Below are 18,324 nucleotides of genomic sequence, written 5' to 3' on the forward strand. Positions count from 1 at the left end.
CCTCCTTATACCTTAAGTTAAGGAGGGAATGTTCCCCCTTCTTTTACACCTCTTGACCTTTGACCACCCTCACCTTCGACATCCCAACTCGTTTTCGGATTACGCCCCCACGTCCCGACTTTCGAATCCGTACGTCGAGCCGTTTAGATTTGTGCCCAACTGTTGACGGACGCACGGACGCACGGCCGGACGGACGCACGCTCATGCGATTCTACAAACTGCATCTGACTATGTCAGATGAGTTAAAAACACTCACATGCACACAAGCATTAAATATTAACAAGTAATGATCTAGTATGTGGTGGATTGAACACTGGTCAATGATTTAAAAATGGTATACTGAGTGACATGTTTATACCAGTAATGATTTATGTAAAGCCTCATAAAAATGGAAACACAAAGCAATAATGACTCCTCAAAAAATGTCACTTCTATTTCCATTTTCATTTAAAAATAAAATTACGACGAAAATCAAACTAAGCAACAACCGAATAACATGAAGTAACCATATAGGGGAAACAATTTCTTCACTGAAGCAATTATCTATGCGGGCAACTGCGATCACCTCGTTTCCTCTTTTTCAGGTTCATTCACACTTGTCCGTTGCTTATCATTCTCCTTGTCGCTGCTTGTAGGACCAGTGCTCTTCATTGCAGCATCGGAGTGTTTGTTTTTCTTTGCAGAGCCTTTCTTGGCCGATTGACGTTTCACCGTGACACCTTTGCCACTCAGCGCTGATTCAAATACGGCGGCACCGGCAGCAGAGGACTGCGCCCCACTGTCGCTGTCTGTTGTTCGTCCTACAAGCTACAACATGGAGCAGTAGCTCTTACAAATCACTAGTATGTGTAACAATGAAATACGTGTATTTATTCTTAATGATAGTACCATTCCAGTGTTGAACGACGTGGCAGGGTTGATTAAATCTTTTTTGCTGGTGTGAGTGTGATACATAATTTGTTACATCTTCTACGTAAATGATGACACATACGTATACATCTTCCTAACTGAAACAGCAGAGATGCTGACATGCTGGCATACAGCTTGGGAACCTTGACAGCTTAGATAAGCAAACACAAATAGAGACAGAAAAAAGTGAGAGAAAGAATGCACGAAAGAGAGCAAGAGAGAAAGAAAGAGGAAGAGAGAGAGAGAGAGAGAGAGAGAGAGAGAGAGAGAGAGAGAGAGAGAGAGAGAGAGAGAGAGCTAGTGCATGATTTGTGGAACATGCTGGGTGTGTCGATATTTTATATAATTACCTCGTCTTTGATGAGAGCACTGTGTACACGTTTCTGCTCATCCTCCAGCTGCTGTCTCATCGCTGACAGTTGCCTCACAATGATCGTCCTCTCAGCTGCAAGAGCCGAGCAAAGGTGAACAGCAAGTGCTTAGATAGAAGGTCTCAATCTCCCTGCTCCAGTGCTCGTTTGTATCTCTCTCTCTCTCTTTCTGTCTGTCTGTCTGCCTGCCTCAGTTTGTCAGCCCCTCACAGTCATACTGTCCTCCCTTTCACATTTTTTGTGAAGCTGCGTTATGCCCTCTACTGCCGCTACTCATGCTCACGCTTTCAACAGCACATAAGCACCCACTACTTAAATACTTGCTTAATATGTTTCCTAACCATAATATATAAATAACATCACCAGGTATTGGGCATGAAACACGAAATCAGATGATACCTGTTGTTGGCCTTGCTACAGTCTTTGTGCTTTCTCTCTGGCTATCGAATGGTGGTGAGGTAGTACTCTAAGATAAAAGAGATCATAAATTATAGTAACCAATTTATTATTGTAATAATGATTTCATCACTCACGCTATGTACTGAATGGATACAAAAAAAACAGATTACTGGTATGGAAAAACCTGATACAAAACATCCTACTGCTACCATTTTGTGAAATTACCAATTCAAGTTTTGAAATTAAGCATTTCTATCTGAGTTCCTGTATTCCATCTTTGAGCAATATATGCTGATGTATACATAAAACAACTGAATTTAGTTACAAGACTGAGTTGCACTCACGATACATAAATGTGATTTAATGCGTAACAGCATGAACCTATTTCTGCTGAATATATTATAGACTCAACATTCGTAGGTTGGTGAAAACACCAGGAGTGACATAATAGTAAGTAAGCCTGTCTATCACGTTACTCCTGCTGTTATAAATAGAATACCACACATGCATACAGCAAACAATGATGTCACACAGGGTGTCAGGCCAGTGGTGACCTGCGCCAAAAGATATGAACTTTAAATAGTCACTTCCTAAACGTATCATTCTCTGTAAGTAGCTACTCCTCTTTTTGCTTAGTCTGTCTATCATTGCAGCCCTCCTGTCTCAGTCTTACGTTTTTTCTATGTTGCGTGTGCATATAGTTGTGTTGATCTGGCTATGTCTTTGCTCTTCCTCCCCCTCTCTCTCCCTCGCTTCACCCCTCTCTCCCTTCTACCTCCACCTCTCCCTCCTGCTCCCCCATTCACTCTCTTAATTACTCTGCCTCTCCTAAATGCAGAAGGCATGCAGAAACGCATGGATGACTGTTGTTATGATGAACGATTCATTAATGCATTAAAGCCACAATATGTGCTAATATACATGCGCTATATATAATATGTATATAATAATATATACACGCTAATGTTATCGTTCGCGATATCAAGCCTAAAATCAATACGTTATTCTCAGAGTTTATTACGCTGCCTATTATTACTTTTCCAATAGCCATTGATGTTACATACACTGCAGTTCACAATACTACAACTATCTTAAAATGTAAACGACTATATTCTCTGCTCAACACCCGTAGCAACATGTGACGTCACCTAACCGATTCGGGGTGAAATTGCTTGGCAAACAATTCGGCGTTGGCGCCAGATTACCCGATTTCGCACCTCTTTCTTGTGGGTTTTAAGCAAACGCGCAGTGAAATGGGAGGAACTAGAGTTTATTTTGTCATAAGGTAGTGTGATTATGTATGTCACGAAGTATTTGCTAGTCTAGTACTGGAGAAATTAGCGTGTAGATGCGCATATTGAGGCTTTAACTGCACATGACCACTAAAGATGCAGATAAAAATACACACGTGCTCAGTCACAAGCGCAACAACACTACACAGCAAGGGCAAACCATAAACATCACTCACATCACTTAGTTGTAAATTAAAAGAAAACGATGTAAATATATATACATACATATATATACAAATACGTGTACGCACATGTGCATATGACATGTATCGCTAAAATTATGTTGGTTATAACATATTTTGGGGACACATGACAAAACATTGGTCTCTAGCTTTAGCCAAAACCACAGGCACAAATCACAAAGAGAACTACTGGCTATTACCACAGCACCACTGTTAGCACGAGTCACACGCAGCCACACTACAGCCGTAGCAAAGTCTAGAGCAATGGGTAGCACTACCGGAATGTACAGAGGCACATCAGCTGGAAGTACGATCTATTTACCGGAGTCACAGAGAGCTCTATTCCTTCAGGATTCGGTAAATCCAGGGGAGTTTCAATGTACTTAGGAGAGGAGGTGGTCCGTTGGGGCGGGTTGGCATCTCGATCAACGAGAGCCGGCAGGGAGAGCCTGGACTCTGAACGCAGCGCCGGGACGGTCGGGTGAGTTCGGCCAGCGTCCAAGAGCGCGGGCAAGTGATTCAACTCTGGATTGGATTCTGAGGGCCGGGGTGTTGCCCCAGGAGACGTCCAGGGAGTAAACGGGGAGGGAAGGCAAATCGGTCGGCTGTCTCCACTGCTCCCAGGTGGCGCTGTCGTACCGTGCGTATCTGCCGATCCGACGTCGGTCAGTGTAGGCGAGGCCCACCCGGGGTCCGGGCTCGTGGGAGCGGAGTGGGATGTACCATAGATTGGGGGGATGGGGGTGGCTGCAGCTGGAGGGGGCAGGCTAGGGGCGGACGTCCCAGTCTCAGCAGACGCGTCATCCTTATCAATAGACTCCAGCAGTTGCTTTTTGACGAGTGTTGGAAGCTGGCGTGAGAGCGGCCGTGCGCCCTCACCCTGTCCCGCAGACATGAGCATGTAAACAGATGGCATTTACAACCACACTGACATACAAGGCAAAAGTATTATAGCGACTAGAGATTATTAGAGATATCGACATATGGAGAGAGATTAGAGAGATTATACAATGAAAGATATAGATGGCATGTATTGGGATATATATATATATATATATATATATATATATATATATATATATATATAGAGAGAGATATGTCTCAATATTATACACTCATATATATATATATACAGATAGAGAGATGGAATAAACGTATTGTAGACAAGGCAAGAACTTTAATACAGAAAGATTAAGACAATGCACAGCTAGTTAGCACAGAATGATTCTATTCTGGGAGAGTTAGCAATATAGCATTGTGAGTGTTTACCATAAAATAATCACCACTAAAAACGTTAAAAATTCAAAAGACCCACTCTGCTAACCTTGCAATCAAAATTCATATTCCTAATGTTGTTTTAACCTAGAGCATTTTTATTACTGCACGCATTCACATTTGCTATATACGTAGTTTTTTATAGGGCAAACACCGTTTTTTTAGAACTGATAAACCACTAATTATATACCTTTTTGGGCTTATAGATTTTTGTAAGTGGTAATTTTCTATAAGCAATATCACATAACAGCTATGAGTTTATTCATTTATAGACATTGATCAGGCTCAAATGAAGCTCTTTACCGCCCTGCCTCCACTGTAAAGATTGTGCCAGTATTGGAACCATAGCTGTTTAACAACTTTCTTTCACCCACCCCCAGGTGCTTTCTTCCAATGTTTCAGAATCCTAGTATATAACCACCCTTCTCACTTTACCCTTACCCCAAGATCTACCCTTGGACTAGCTCCCTAGCTCTTTACAACCCTCATTCATGCCCTGGTCCCACTCGCTTACCAGCTTGGCTTTAACAGCAGCACCGGTTTTCGTGTTTCTCCGCAGCGCTGGTATGACAGGAGAGACTGACCGTTGTGTCACCTGGAAGTATAAACAGCAGATACCACAAGGGGTAAAAATAATGAGAAAATTGCTGCTTTTACTTAAACTACGTACTAACTTAAACTTTTTTTTAAATTGACAACCGAAATCTACTCTTGGTTCACAGCAGCTAGTTACAACAATAAGTTAACGTTCTTACATCGCACTAGGGACTGCCTTTAGCAAGTCTAGACAGCATGACAGCAAAATACCGATGATAAAAGATGATAAAAAAATCGCTTTCTTTCCCACAGCTTTGCGATCACCACGTGACTAAGTATTGTTGAGAAATTGACAAGAGTGACCAACATCTAAGAAATCATGAAGTGAATAATTATTTTCAGCACGGCACACATCACACCTGAAATGGTGACTACCTGTACTTACCACATTGCGGCTTGCCCATTCCTTCTCCTGCTGCGCTCTCTGCCGTTCCTCGTCCTTCAACTTGGCTTCTCGCTTCTGCTTCTCCACCTCCAGCCTCTTCACTTCAGCTGCTGCCACGATCTCCTGGTTCTTTCTTCTCCTCTGTGAGAGTATGATAGGGAATTCACAGCGGAGCAGAGCATTAAAACTTGATTATGCTTTCTACCGATTCCTAATCTAGAAAATCTTGACGAAAGGTAATCTAATCTACTAATACCCAACCCAGAACAATCTGAAAGTAATGATATATGAATACTCATTCCAGTAAAACCGTGAATAGGGTTAGGATCTCTAGTAACTTATACCCAACCCAGTATAATTCTAACTAAAGTCTATACTCAACCTAGGAAGGGTACAGCAATAACCAATATAAGGTAATATATACTATAACCATATACTCAGCTTAGAATAAGTAACGAAAACAACTAAGGCAATGCCTCTCTGCCACTCACTCGAGCCTACCTCAGCTTCATTCTCCTTAGCCTTTAGCTCGTCTGCCTCCTGCTCCTGCTGCATCTTTGCTTGCTGCTCCTGTATGCGTCTCTCTGCCACCTCCTCCTGCCTCCTCCTTCGCTCATTCTCCTGCTCCTTCAGCCGCTTCTTCTCTTCGATCTGTGCCGATCAGCATATAACAGCAGTCAAGAGCAAGATATCACACATAACAAATGTTGTTATAACTATTAAATTGTTCGAATCCACCTATTCCCTTTTCACACAGATAATAAGAAGACGTAATAATGAAAGGGCACGCAATAATAATGATGATAGTCGATGAAGTGATAAAGTGTTATTGGAAAACTGAATATGTTGAAAAAAATCTAAACACATCATAGATTCACTACGGAAACGTATTTAAAAGTGTTCCTCACAGCTGAATTATTGATGTGATGTATATATTAGATATCAACAATAAACTATATAAAAGATTTGCACATTTCAAAAACTTTACAAAATAATATATGTAACCTGTTTCTTAAGTTCTTCTTTGTACTGGTCATTCCTGTATCTAGCCATGTCATCTTTTCCCTGCGAATAAACGTAAACCCATATTAGATTCATCATATACAAAATCATAGATAATAGTAACCATTTCGGATAGTTAAAAGCTATCTTGGATTTATCTGGGTATATATAGCTCTCTTAGCTTTAAGGGAGCTAATATTGAGAACCTGATATCTACCCTGACCCTAATGAAGTCCTCTCCTGTATATTTTCAAGCTTTACTTTTTCAAGTATTTTTGGAAAAGTGCCTGATTGCCATATGAGCTCGTACATTATTCTTAACACGATCGACACTCTAGAATGCTTAAAAATATGTCTCAAATTATGATTGCTTACAGCAGCTGCTGATTCTTCAAACTGAGCACCAGTTCCTCCTTTACCCCCAACAGAGCCTGCGATGTTAAACGCTGGTTTCATATCAGCCGAAAACTTCAGCTTTGAAGCACTGCTACCTAGAAGACAAAAACTCTCAGGTAGTGCTTGGCATAACTATGTGATCGATATAAGTTCATTTGTAAGTTAATGAAATGTGCAATTATTGTGTACGTGCATGCGTATGCACATGAGTGCGTGTGTTCATGTATGTGCGTGCACTTATAGCAGACTGGCTTACTTGTTAGTGGTTTAACGTTTGGTGGCTGATGGAGCCCACCGGTACCATCCTGAGGTTTTCTCCTCAGATCAGCTGCAACAACAAATATCACTATGACACCATCTTATAGACATTTTGCACTCCCATGAGAATCTGCCATTATCGCTGATGCCCAGAAGAAAACATCCCTCCATATTTATTCCAGGATGTCTAATGTAAATGACAATATTGTCTATGTACAACAAATGCTCTCGATCTTTTCTGTAAACCTCAAAGGCTTTCTGTTTGTAAGCTCCTAGTTCTGGCCACAACCACAGATGTAGGCACATTTCTGGCAAGCTACCTGCCAACACTTGCAAGTAAGAACCAGGACTGAGAATCCATACTTCAATCATACTGTATATGTTAAAATACTGTGTATGTATAAACATGTGATTAAAGAAAAAAATGATCAATGCAAGATGGCCACTCATCCGCCTACCCTGAACATTGCCTTGAGCGTCACGCAGGGGAGCACCGGCACCACCTTTTCCAAACGGGTCAAAAACTTGGTTTCCAGCATGGAGGTTCTGCCTCTCCTCCTCCTCTTTTGCTTTCCGCTTCTGCAGGTCCTTTTGCCTTATCTGTAGAGATTTACATCAAAAACTTAAATATTTTGTGTGTGCATGCATGTGTGCATGCATGCATTTGTTGAATGTGCTGCACCATATTCTTACATACCAGCATGTACATGTACATGCACATTACACATGCATCACACACATATTGACATAGTGATCGTTTCTACCAGTTTATATGTGTGTGTGTGTGTGTGTGTGTGTGTGCTCGCATATGTGCACGCACCCATGTGTATATGTGTGTGCATACGTGTGTGAGTGCATGCATGCATGCGTGCGTACGTGTATGTGCATGTGTGTGTGATTGTATGTGTAAACACATATATATACCTGTTGTTTTAGTTCTTCCTGATATATCTTTGCAGCATCCACCTTGTTGACATTGCGTTCGCTCACTCCATATAAGGCACCTGTATGCATATGCTGCATTCCATGCACAGCACCTTTTCCTACAGCACTAGCACCAGACATGAACGATGTTTTGTCAAAGGAGCCATCGCCACCACGCACACTGCAATACAGGTAAAATGTTCAGTCACTCAGCAATACAATACATAGGAACATATGGATTGATTGGTCTTGCTAAATTTGGTTATGCGGTATGCCAAAAAGAAACTAATATACACATGAACATATCTATAACAGATATTTAAATAGATGTGTACTGTGTATGTGAACTGTCATCAAGATCAGATGGTCGAAAAGTTAGTTAGTTTGAATAAATAAACATCATTATTTATGTTCTACACACACGCACATGCACAAGCACTCGCACGGACGCACGCACACATGCACGCACGCACGGACGCACGCACACATGCACGCACGCACGGACGCACGCACACATGCACGCATGCACACACACACACACACATATATAATACATACATACTTTTTTGCATTTGCAATAAAAATATAAAATCATTAATAAGAAAATGTCCTATACCCATTCTGACGCATCTGCAATGCCTGTAGTAAGGGGGAAGGGCGTGATACATTGTCCTGAAAGCTTGGCGCGTACCGGTCATCAAATCGTCTCCTGCAACATGAACAATCGCATTACTTATCGCAATACTTATGAGACATTGAAATCACCAAGATACAAGAAACGTAACATTTGCTGCGTCTATCACAATACGAGATTTTCATCGTTACATGAACACGTGACGTCAAACTCTGCCTGAACGCAAGTGAGGAACAGCGTGAACTGCAAATAGAGTATGATAGTCCTCCCAGGAGAAGAAATAAGACAATATGTCACAAGTTAACTTGCTTACGTTACGTGATCTGTCCTGATGGGCAAACTATCATCTGTAGCAAGGTAAGTCCTCATAGGGTCAGCACTCGGGTAGACGATAGGATCAAGTCTCGGTATAGGTGGTGGGGACGGTGTCTCCCTGAACCTGTTAGATAACGCAGAAAGTAATTAGCAACGACTTCTGGGATACGGGGGAAACCAGTGTTAACTAGCGGACATATTTATAAAATGGACACCTGTCTAGAAAGGACATAGACCCGTGGCATCTTCCTTGAGTGGCAGTTATACAGGTTTTCCATCTCTATAGAACCAGAACCTGTCCATTGATGACAGCTTTGGGGTTTCCTTTAATTGATCCTTATATCAGGTTTGCCTATAGTGGAATACCACTCTGCAAAAGAGCTCTAACAAATGTGACACTAACATATGGCTCTACCATATAGATGGCATTTAGTTTGAAAAATGTCAATACTTATTCTGCTTCTACAAACCTGGAAACTGCCGCCGTCGCCATCGTGGCACCCCCAGCGTTGGACAAATCCACGTCCCGTGACATGTTCTAAGCATGGAAATGAAATAGAACATGTAAGATTGACAGCGAGGCAAGTGCTATATGTGTTTTGTGCTGCTTGTTACATTAGTGCTGCTACTAGCGCATAATGCTAGGTGCGCAACTTAAATGCCAGCACCACCTACCTGTATTTCAGTCAGCTGCCAAGTGGTCGGAAAAAGAGAAGGACACACGGTTAAATAATGAAAAATTGAATATATCTTTTCTTTATTACACCAAACATTTTCTCATTGTTGTTTTACATCTGCATACAAATATATGTGTAATGGCAGCTAGGTGTTAAGACAGCAACAATGCATATTCAAATTCTGTGTACTGACAACATACATGGTAGTTTTGAATGAACGAGAATTTTCCATTTTAAAGCTCAGTTAGTGTGGATGTAGGTGGGCTGTGGGGTGTCCGTATGTGCATCAGAACTATAGGCACACTGCGACTTACATATCTGTGTATCTCCTCCTGCTCAGCCATCTGCCTGCCTTGTCTCATCAGCTCACTCGTTGGGTCAGACATGGGAACGTCTATCTCCTCTAGACGTACCCTCCTACAGGATAACCATCACTCTAAGTCAACTAGTTAAGCCAATGAGACTGTTATAGTATGATAAGAGCAACGTTTCTCCTTACTTGCATATATCTCATTCATCATTAAGATGATGCCACCAACTATTTTCACCAAACTCCAGAAACTAACCCAGAGAACTACCAACGTAGTGGGTCTAGCCAGGGCCTTATTCAGGTCATCTGTTTAATTTTATATCCTATTTGGATGTATGCTTGATACTGCTACTTGTTTTTGTTATGATAAAATATAATTAATTCTAATTTAATTCTAATTCTAATATTTCATAAAAAAGTGCACGTGCGAATCAAACTATCTAATGTGATATTTTTTTGTTACAAATAATCCAATTAATCTTTTGACATCTGTAAGAGCGAATTAGCATTTCTCCTTCATAGTTGTGGTCATAATTTACAAATTGAGTAAAAATTTACATTAACAAATTTACATAATTTTGGGTATTACTGTTTATACTTATTGTTACTTTTACATACTTTAGATGTTCTAGTTCCGAGTCGATGTTTGGCTGTGGAGGCCGCAGGGGTTGCTGTGGAGGCAAGTCATCAGGCACATCGTCAATGTATCTCCTGGAATTAATTCTGACAATGAGCAGATGCACAAGCAACACATGCCAAGTAACGTACACTCCAACCTAAATTAGGGGGTCACATCTCTAGAATCAACTCCTGGCTATAAAAGATACTATTCGGTGGGTTCCTTTAAGTGGCAGTTTTACAGCAAAACTGCCTAAACGAATGCCTGTCTGTAAAGTACACTAGTACTTTTTAGGGTTCACCAGACTGACCCTTATAAAGAGTACTTTACAATTACAGGCTATTATTACCATGCAATTCAACATGTAACTGTGCCTGTAAATCTGTGCAACCTTTATTTCTATGTTAGTGTTATAAACATTTACATCATACCATGCACTATATCTTACACAGCCTATACTCTTAACATAATTAGACACTGCAACTAGCATTAAATGAAATGGCGATTAACTAGTATCAGTGGTCTACGCATACCCATTGTACATTCTACCGGCACAGTCATAATATATGGGTACTGCATATTCGATCTGTACTTATACCTATATTGCCTTTCTTCTTCTTTCTTCTGAGCCAGAATATCCTCATATGTTGTGTAGGCTTGTACGGGTGTGCCCCACCCTTTGCGAACCTGTGGTGAGCCGATCGAATGACCTACCTATGCATGCAAATAACCAGAATGCCAAAAACATTCCTCACCATGGACCTTATGAATGTTAAAAAAAACACCAACACTACATGTTCACACAGATAGGTCGAAGCCGAAAAATCAGGTGTGATTTCAAAGTTATATCCCGTCTGTGCGTAAATTACTGCTGCCAGTGGGTACAGCCCACTGTTGTTTGTTTGTCGTGTGCCCACTGATCTCAATAGATTAACTTGATAGCTCTTAATGGTCAATGGGTTTAGCCACCAGACACCATAACAGCACTCCACGAACTAGTCAAGCCAATAGGCTGAGCCGAATTTTCATGTGATCAGTGACGTCCCTTCCAAAACCTTTACGTATAGACTATCATTATTTCTCTTTCTCTCGTTGTATATATATAAATCTATCCATCTATCTATATAAATATATATATTCAGTCATGTATTTATCAAAGTTTGTTTTCATGCGAATAAAAATGATAAAATAAGCTGCAATTCGTCATTGTCCAATTGAAATGTTGTGGAGCGCACACCGACAGAGATCAGCTTTTGGGAGTGGTGGCAAGAAGGCAGTGGTGGCACGGCGGCGTCACTTTCTCAAGTACCGTACCATGGATTGGCTAACTGCCATCCAGTTAGTATATAGAGATCAGTGGTACAGCCCTTTTTCAGCTTTTCTGCATTGAGGGCAAATGAACCTAAACACCGGCATTAATTATGTTAGTCTAGAACAGTTAACGTTGCATTGCTAGTTGCAAACCGTAGTAACACGAGCATGAGAGAATTCTTCACCTGTGCAGCTGGCGCCACCTGCTGGGCATTGCCAACTCTAGGTGCCTGCTGCTCTCCAATGCTCCGACTTGCCAACTTCTTCTGCTGCAAGTAGTCATTGTACTCTCTGTTACGTGCCTCCCGCTTGCGCACTTCTCCGCTCCTAGTGTCCCGCAACCCTGGCAGGGGCCCCTCTGTGAGCGACATTGACCTCTCTCCTCCGTATTCATCCACCCTACGAGAGTGGCTATCCTGGCTCGTCGCCGCTCCGGCGGCAGCCATTTGCATTTCCGCTTGGATGGGAGAACTCTGCTGTGATTCATTTACATGCTGTGAAACGGCATCGGGCCGCTTCCGAAGACCCTGTTGGTGCTTCTGTTATTAATGGATAAAACAGAATAGGAATGTTAATATGAGCTACATAGCCATGCAAAAATGATAATTCTGACATCTAACACTATCATGATAGTTCAACATTTAGTACTAATTAGGAAGGGGAATTTTTACTTTGATAATTACTACAAACACAGTCAGCAAGCAGAAATGAGAGAACATGAGTTACTACGGCAATAACTACTGGACATTCAATTTCAACCCCAAAACGAGGACCACAGTTCATTGCTAGCAAAGAGCCATCGTAACAATACCACACAGGAAAGTTCATCAAGCAAGTGACATCAGGGAAGTTATTCCACATTACCCCTTCATCATGTAATATACGATTTTCACTGATTCAGTTTGCTGGTCATTAAAACAAAACACTGACAAATATTTATACACGTGCATTTCAGTCGGAAATTAGATGCTATATATCAATCATGACCTGCATTCTGTCATATGTAGATACAAGACAGACCATAAATGTACATCAAAGTTACCTGTGCCAGCATTTCATTGTATTCACGCTTTCGCTCCTCGGCTAGCCTGCGTCTCTTCTCCTCATACTCTCCCAACTTCAACCAGCCAATGTCTGAACCCCCACCAGGGGGCGTACTCTTGTTCGGCCGCCTCATCTCTTGAGGTTTAATGGTGAAGCCCTGAAACGACAAATGTCATAGAATTAAGAAAATTCATATATTTACATTTATTTAAATAAATAAATATATATGTATATATATATATCAGGAGTAGATAATAGTAGTTCCATATTATCTACTCGCTGATATATATATATAATATATATATATATATTAAATTGGTGCTACTAAACATTCATGCAAATTGGCCGAGTGACAGCGAAATGAAAACCCAACATTCATGACATGAATTTGATTAGTTATTGACAAATTCTAATTTCGCATCAAAATATGCCTTTATCTACTCCATGATATTAACATTACTTTTGCCACCCATCAAGTTTTTAAATTTCATGCAGAGACAAACACATATGGTATAAGATAGATAACACCAGATGACTGATCGTTTTAATCACTGTAATGTGATGTGGTGTGAGCTACCAAATCAATTCATAATAAACTAGGTCATATTTAGGAACAAACAACAGATGGCTGACCTTTCTTGTTAGTATATGTGACCCGCTCCAGCATAATACGGACTAAGTCGCAAGTCATTGTTTTGAGTAATGAGCACGCACACATGTCAATGCTGCGAAAATGGCCTACCTGGACAAGAAATGAGATTTTAGCAAAAAATAAGTTCCTAAGCGCATATTTAATCCGGATATATAGTTCAGATATCTCTAGATTATTATGGTCATTTTTAATTAACAAAAAAAAATCTCTTCAGACCCGTCCCTGACCGCTTATCCCCGACTGGGCCCCTTACCCGGAACGCTTTATCTCAAAAGCTGCATATATTCCGGAATAAGTCGGTTTCCCGATCTGTCAAATTGCTGTAGAGCGGTCAAATTCTTTAGATATAGCCAAATATTATATATCATTTTAAAGGTAATTAAATGATCTATTCAGATATGCACATAACTCAATTTGTAGAATTTTTCTACTTAATCCTGGTATTTGCTGGAGCGGGTCACATTATGAATACATCTAGATACTATAATATAATCCTGCAAGCGGAACAGGTTTATTAATACTAGACATATATGCTCTGCCCTGCATGCAGATACATTATTTTCTATGCGTAATACAACAGGTACCCAAGGATACGTTTAGAAAAGCAGTACAGAGAGAGATGCACAGTCAGGTCGCACGTTGTCCAGACAGGATACGCTAATGGAAGCCATTCCAGATTTCGACCAGAAAGCATTGATCTGTGATATAATTGTCAGCAATGCACAGAAACAACAGCAGTGAAGTGAACACTGACGAAAACAACACACTTACACGAGTAGCAGATATATGATATTCGTCGACCTTTGTAATGTCTTTTCTAACGTATCCTTACGTCCAACCATAAAGAGCGATCAATGAAAACACCAACCTGCTGTGGCAATATGGCCTCTGGTACTGATTTGTTTGGTGACAGCCGATGGCCTTGTGGCGTGACAACTGTTACCTAGCGCAACTAGATGCTGAATAATTGACGCTTGCGATATTATACCACACCAGCATTGGCACTTTCATAGTCACACGCACTACGCATGCATTACTTTGTGCTGCCAGAGTAGGTAACAACTTAACGCACGCAGATCAACCCTACCTATCGTGAATGCCTCATGTGCTTAACAGTGTCCACACGCGCGTACTACATGATTGTGGGATGGAGACCAAAATCTAAGCCACGCATGATCATGAGAGAACAAGCGATTATTAGGCTCCCTTAATAATCTTAACACCTGACATATTGCACAACACGGTGGAAAGCCGCGCATGCACAGCGGCTGCAGCCATCACAGAAATGCATCTATAGATCACCTTTCACGCTGGTCGAGAGACAGCAAAGAGAAAGCAGTGGAGTAGCCATAACAGGCCGCACTCATAGGGTCCTAGTGTCCCCAGGGGTACTAGCCAGAACGACTACCCTGGTACGGCTCCGGTATACCGCCGAACGTACCCTGGTAACTATCTAGCGTGATAATGGTTCAGGTTAGCGTTAGTGTTAGTGGGGTAGGGTATAGCGGGTTTAGCGGAGTAGGCGTGTAGCCGCCGATCCCGTACACTCGTTAATGGAGTAGGCTGAGGTACGGTCCGGCATATTAGATAAGTAGTATTTAGTACCAGGCGTACGTTCCGCAGTTACCTGCGGCGGACATAGACCCTCTCAGCCATTAACAGGGTGTACAGGGCATTACCAGAAAGAATGATTCATAAATTCGACTGCCCCAATATATATGAATTTTGCAATTTCAATCGCTTGTTGAGCTCTCTGACACAACTTAGCTAAGATTATACTTAAAAGAGAAAAAAAAAATATAATGTACTTTTAAAATAGCCATGCAGGAGTATCTTTTACTTGAGCTTTCATGTGGAAACATGTCATAGCATAACCACACAAGAATGCATCCGGCTAGGACTCAAAATACCAAACACAACATTTTAAAATATATGCACCAACACATATTGTAAAAATATCATGTAATATTTTAATGGAGAATATAGTAATCCAACATTTATTTCAACACAACATAACATTACACACAGATATCAACTTATCTTAAAAAAAACTAAATTGATAAGAGCCACCAACAGAAGAAAAGAGGCAAATCTAGAAGCATGAAAGTGATCAGCCCACTTTCAAAGATATGGGAGCCAAACATACGGTAAAGCAAGTAGGAGCTGCTGAGAATATCGACTAGCAGATGAACAAACAAATAGAAGGAATCTGTCATATATGTAGATATATAGCGTTCTGTTAAGGTGGAACGTGAAAGGTGTGTACCTTACAAAGAAAATTGGCGTCTACGGTATTTGGAAAGAAAAGCAAAGAAATAAAGAAAACGAAAGCATAGAATAAAAAAAATGAGAATGAGAAACAAGCATAACCGAAAGTAAGAAAGCTAACTTACAGCAATTTACATCATGTAGCGAAAAATTACAATTATTATATGATAACATTCATCACATACATCAAAAACCACAAAAGTAAGCCAAGCAGCTAATGCCGATGCCAGTTATAACATTATAAGATACTCCTCTGAGTGATCGTTACTGTCGCAATGTACACAATTAAACACACAATAAAATTCTTATATAATTAAAAAGTTATTGGTGCTCAGAATAAATGACTGCATGTCATAATTCATCCTGTTGCACACAGTAGTTATGCTGGGAAATATAAGATAAGCACATTCTGTAACTAAGTAAATATCAACTTCTATATCTAAAATTTTTAATTTTAATTATTTTTACTAAATATAAGACAATTTCTAACTAGCATTTCTTGAGCATGTGTTAGACTAATTACTCCACAGCTACTATTTTGCATGGCACAGTCATCATAGCCTCAATTATGTAGAGGCAGCTTGCCCAACTTCTCGCTCCGTTTCCGACAGTTCAACTGCTGTTTTTTAACTCTTGCCTTCGAGTAATCTCCTGTAGAAGCCTGCCTTCAGCTGCTACCGCATTGGTAGGCCTTCCTCATTCTTACCAAAACCAGGCGCGGGTATCAGTTTTTCGTTTGAGGTGGTTTTCTTCCAATGCTTCTACTTTATATCATTGCTGGTTCTCCCGGCTTATCCCTTGCCAATCTAAATTTTAATTCCTTTTTCTGGTATCTTATTTGAATTAACCGTAGCACTTGCTACCAAGTGCCAAACGCCTTCATGGGGCTGGAGGTGGCAAAATAAAATCAGCTCTTGCCCAATTTCGCTCTGAATTGATTCGCCTCCAACTTTTTGCTTCGCCCAGCTATCTTGAGCCACTTACAGTTTCTGCTGTCTCTTCCTCCAGATGGACTTTTGACGATGTTTAGCACTTTGCCTAACACAGAGTCCATCAGCAGCATATCATCTGCCTTTGTGTGATTCATACTATGGTGCTGTATAGATTGTTTATGTTTTCCTGTTTCTTCCAGATTTTTCTCTGCGCTAGTTTACTTTTAATTGCTTGCTTTTGAGTTTTATCTTGAAAAAATCAACAATGCACTGGTACCAAATGCCAACCCTGTCATCTTCAGTTAGGCCTGCAGATGAACACGACTATTCATCAGTTTCTTGCCAGTTTGTTCCTGAATAATTTGTTCCAAACTCTTGTTGCTTCGCCCAGCTGTCTTGGAGCAAGCACTGGTTTTCGCTCTCTCTTGCTCCAGACGACTTTGACGATGTTTAGCCACTTTTGCCCCACACAAAGTGTATCAGGGATATCACCCGCCCTTTGTGTGTATTCCATACTATGGTTCTGCTATAAGATTTGTTTATGCTTCTTTCCTGTTTCTTCCCAGTTTTCTCTGGCTAAGTTTCTTTTAATTCTTGCTCTGGATTTTATCTTGAATTAATAATGCACTGTACCAAATGCCAACCCTTCATCTCTCATTAGGCTGAGATGAAACACTATCAGCAGTTCTTTGCAGATTTGTTCTGAATCAATATTGTTCTAACTCTTGTTGCTCTTGCCCAAACTGTCTTTGAGCAATCACTGTTTTCTGCTCTTCTCGTGCTCCAGACGGACCTTTGACGATGTTTAGCACTTTTGCCCAACACGAAGGCATTCAGGGATATCATCTGTTTTCGCATAGGTTCTTATATGCTATGGTTCTGTGATAGATTTGCTCTATGTCTTCCTCGCTTTCTCCCACGTTTTCTCTGCGTCTAAGTTTACGGGTGTAATTCTTGCTTCTGGCCGTTTATCTTGAATTAACTAATGCACTCGTGACAAAATGCCAACCCTCATCTCATTAGGCCTGAGATGAACACACTATCAACCAGCTTCTTGCCAGATTTGCTTCTGGAATAATTTGTATCCAACGCTTGTTAGCTTCGCCCAGCTGTCTTGAGCACTTACAGTTTTCTGCTGTCTGCTCCTCCGACGACTTTGACGATGATTAGCACCTTTTGCCAACACAGTGGCATCAGGGCATATCATCTTGTTTTCGCCATGCGTTCTTCTATGCTATGCGTTCTGTATAGATCTCTATGTCATTCCTGTTTCTCCCAGTTTTCTCTGGCCTAAGTTTACTATTTAATTCTGCTTTTTTTTCCGGGGTTTATCTTGAATTAACAAGTGACACTGGTACCCAAATGGCCAACCTTCAGCTTCATTAGGCTGAGATGAAACACTATCATCAGTTCTTGCAGAGTGCTTCTGAATAATTTAGTCTCCAAACTCTTGCTTGTTTTGCCAGCTGTCTGAGACTTAATGTTTTCTGCTGTCTCTCTCCAGACCGATTTGACGAGTTTAGCACTTTCCCAAAGTTTGTCCTTCAGGGATACTATTCATCCATTCATGTC

The 18,324-nt window shown here is 40.8% G+C and overlaps 1 protein-coding gene across 1 annotated transcript in view; it reads right to left on the reverse strand.

The window, feature by feature from the left end:
- Positions 1–18,324, reverse strand: part of LOC106806310 (centrosome and spindle pole associated protein 1-like) — a gene marked incomplete in the record, with an annotated part of 31,697 nt that overhangs the window by 2,213 nt on the left and 11,160 nt on the right. Inside the window, 19 exon segments of the mRNA XM_014808198.1 lie at positions 566–807; positions 1,260–1,354; positions 1,680–1,746; positions 4,943–5,023; positions 5,411–5,551; positions 5,912–6,061; positions 6,416–6,475; positions 6,788–6,903; positions 7,065–7,136; positions 7,525–7,666; positions 7,991–8,171; positions 8,607–8,699; positions 8,938–9,063; positions 9,410–9,477; positions 9,931–10,033; positions 10,545–10,637; positions 11,144–11,259; positions 12,042–12,395; positions 12,899–13,057. Coding sequence (XP_014663684.1) covers positions 566–807; positions 1,260–1,354; positions 1,680–1,746; positions 4,943–5,023; positions 5,411–5,551; positions 5,912–6,061; positions 6,416–6,475; positions 6,788–6,903; positions 7,065–7,136; positions 7,525–7,666; positions 7,991–8,171; positions 8,607–8,699; positions 8,938–9,063; positions 9,410–9,477; positions 9,931–10,033; positions 10,545–10,637; positions 11,144–11,259; positions 12,042–12,395; positions 12,899–13,057 — 2,459 coding nt within the window.

Source organism: Priapulus caudatus, unplaced genomic scaffold, assembly GCF_000485595.1.
Source record: "Priapulus caudatus unplaced genomic scaffold, Priapulus_caudatus-5.0.1 Scaffold153, whole genome shotgun sequence".
Lineage (NCBI taxonomy): Eukaryota > Metazoa > Priapulida > Priapulimorpha > Priapulimorphida > Priapulidae > Priapulus > Priapulus caudatus.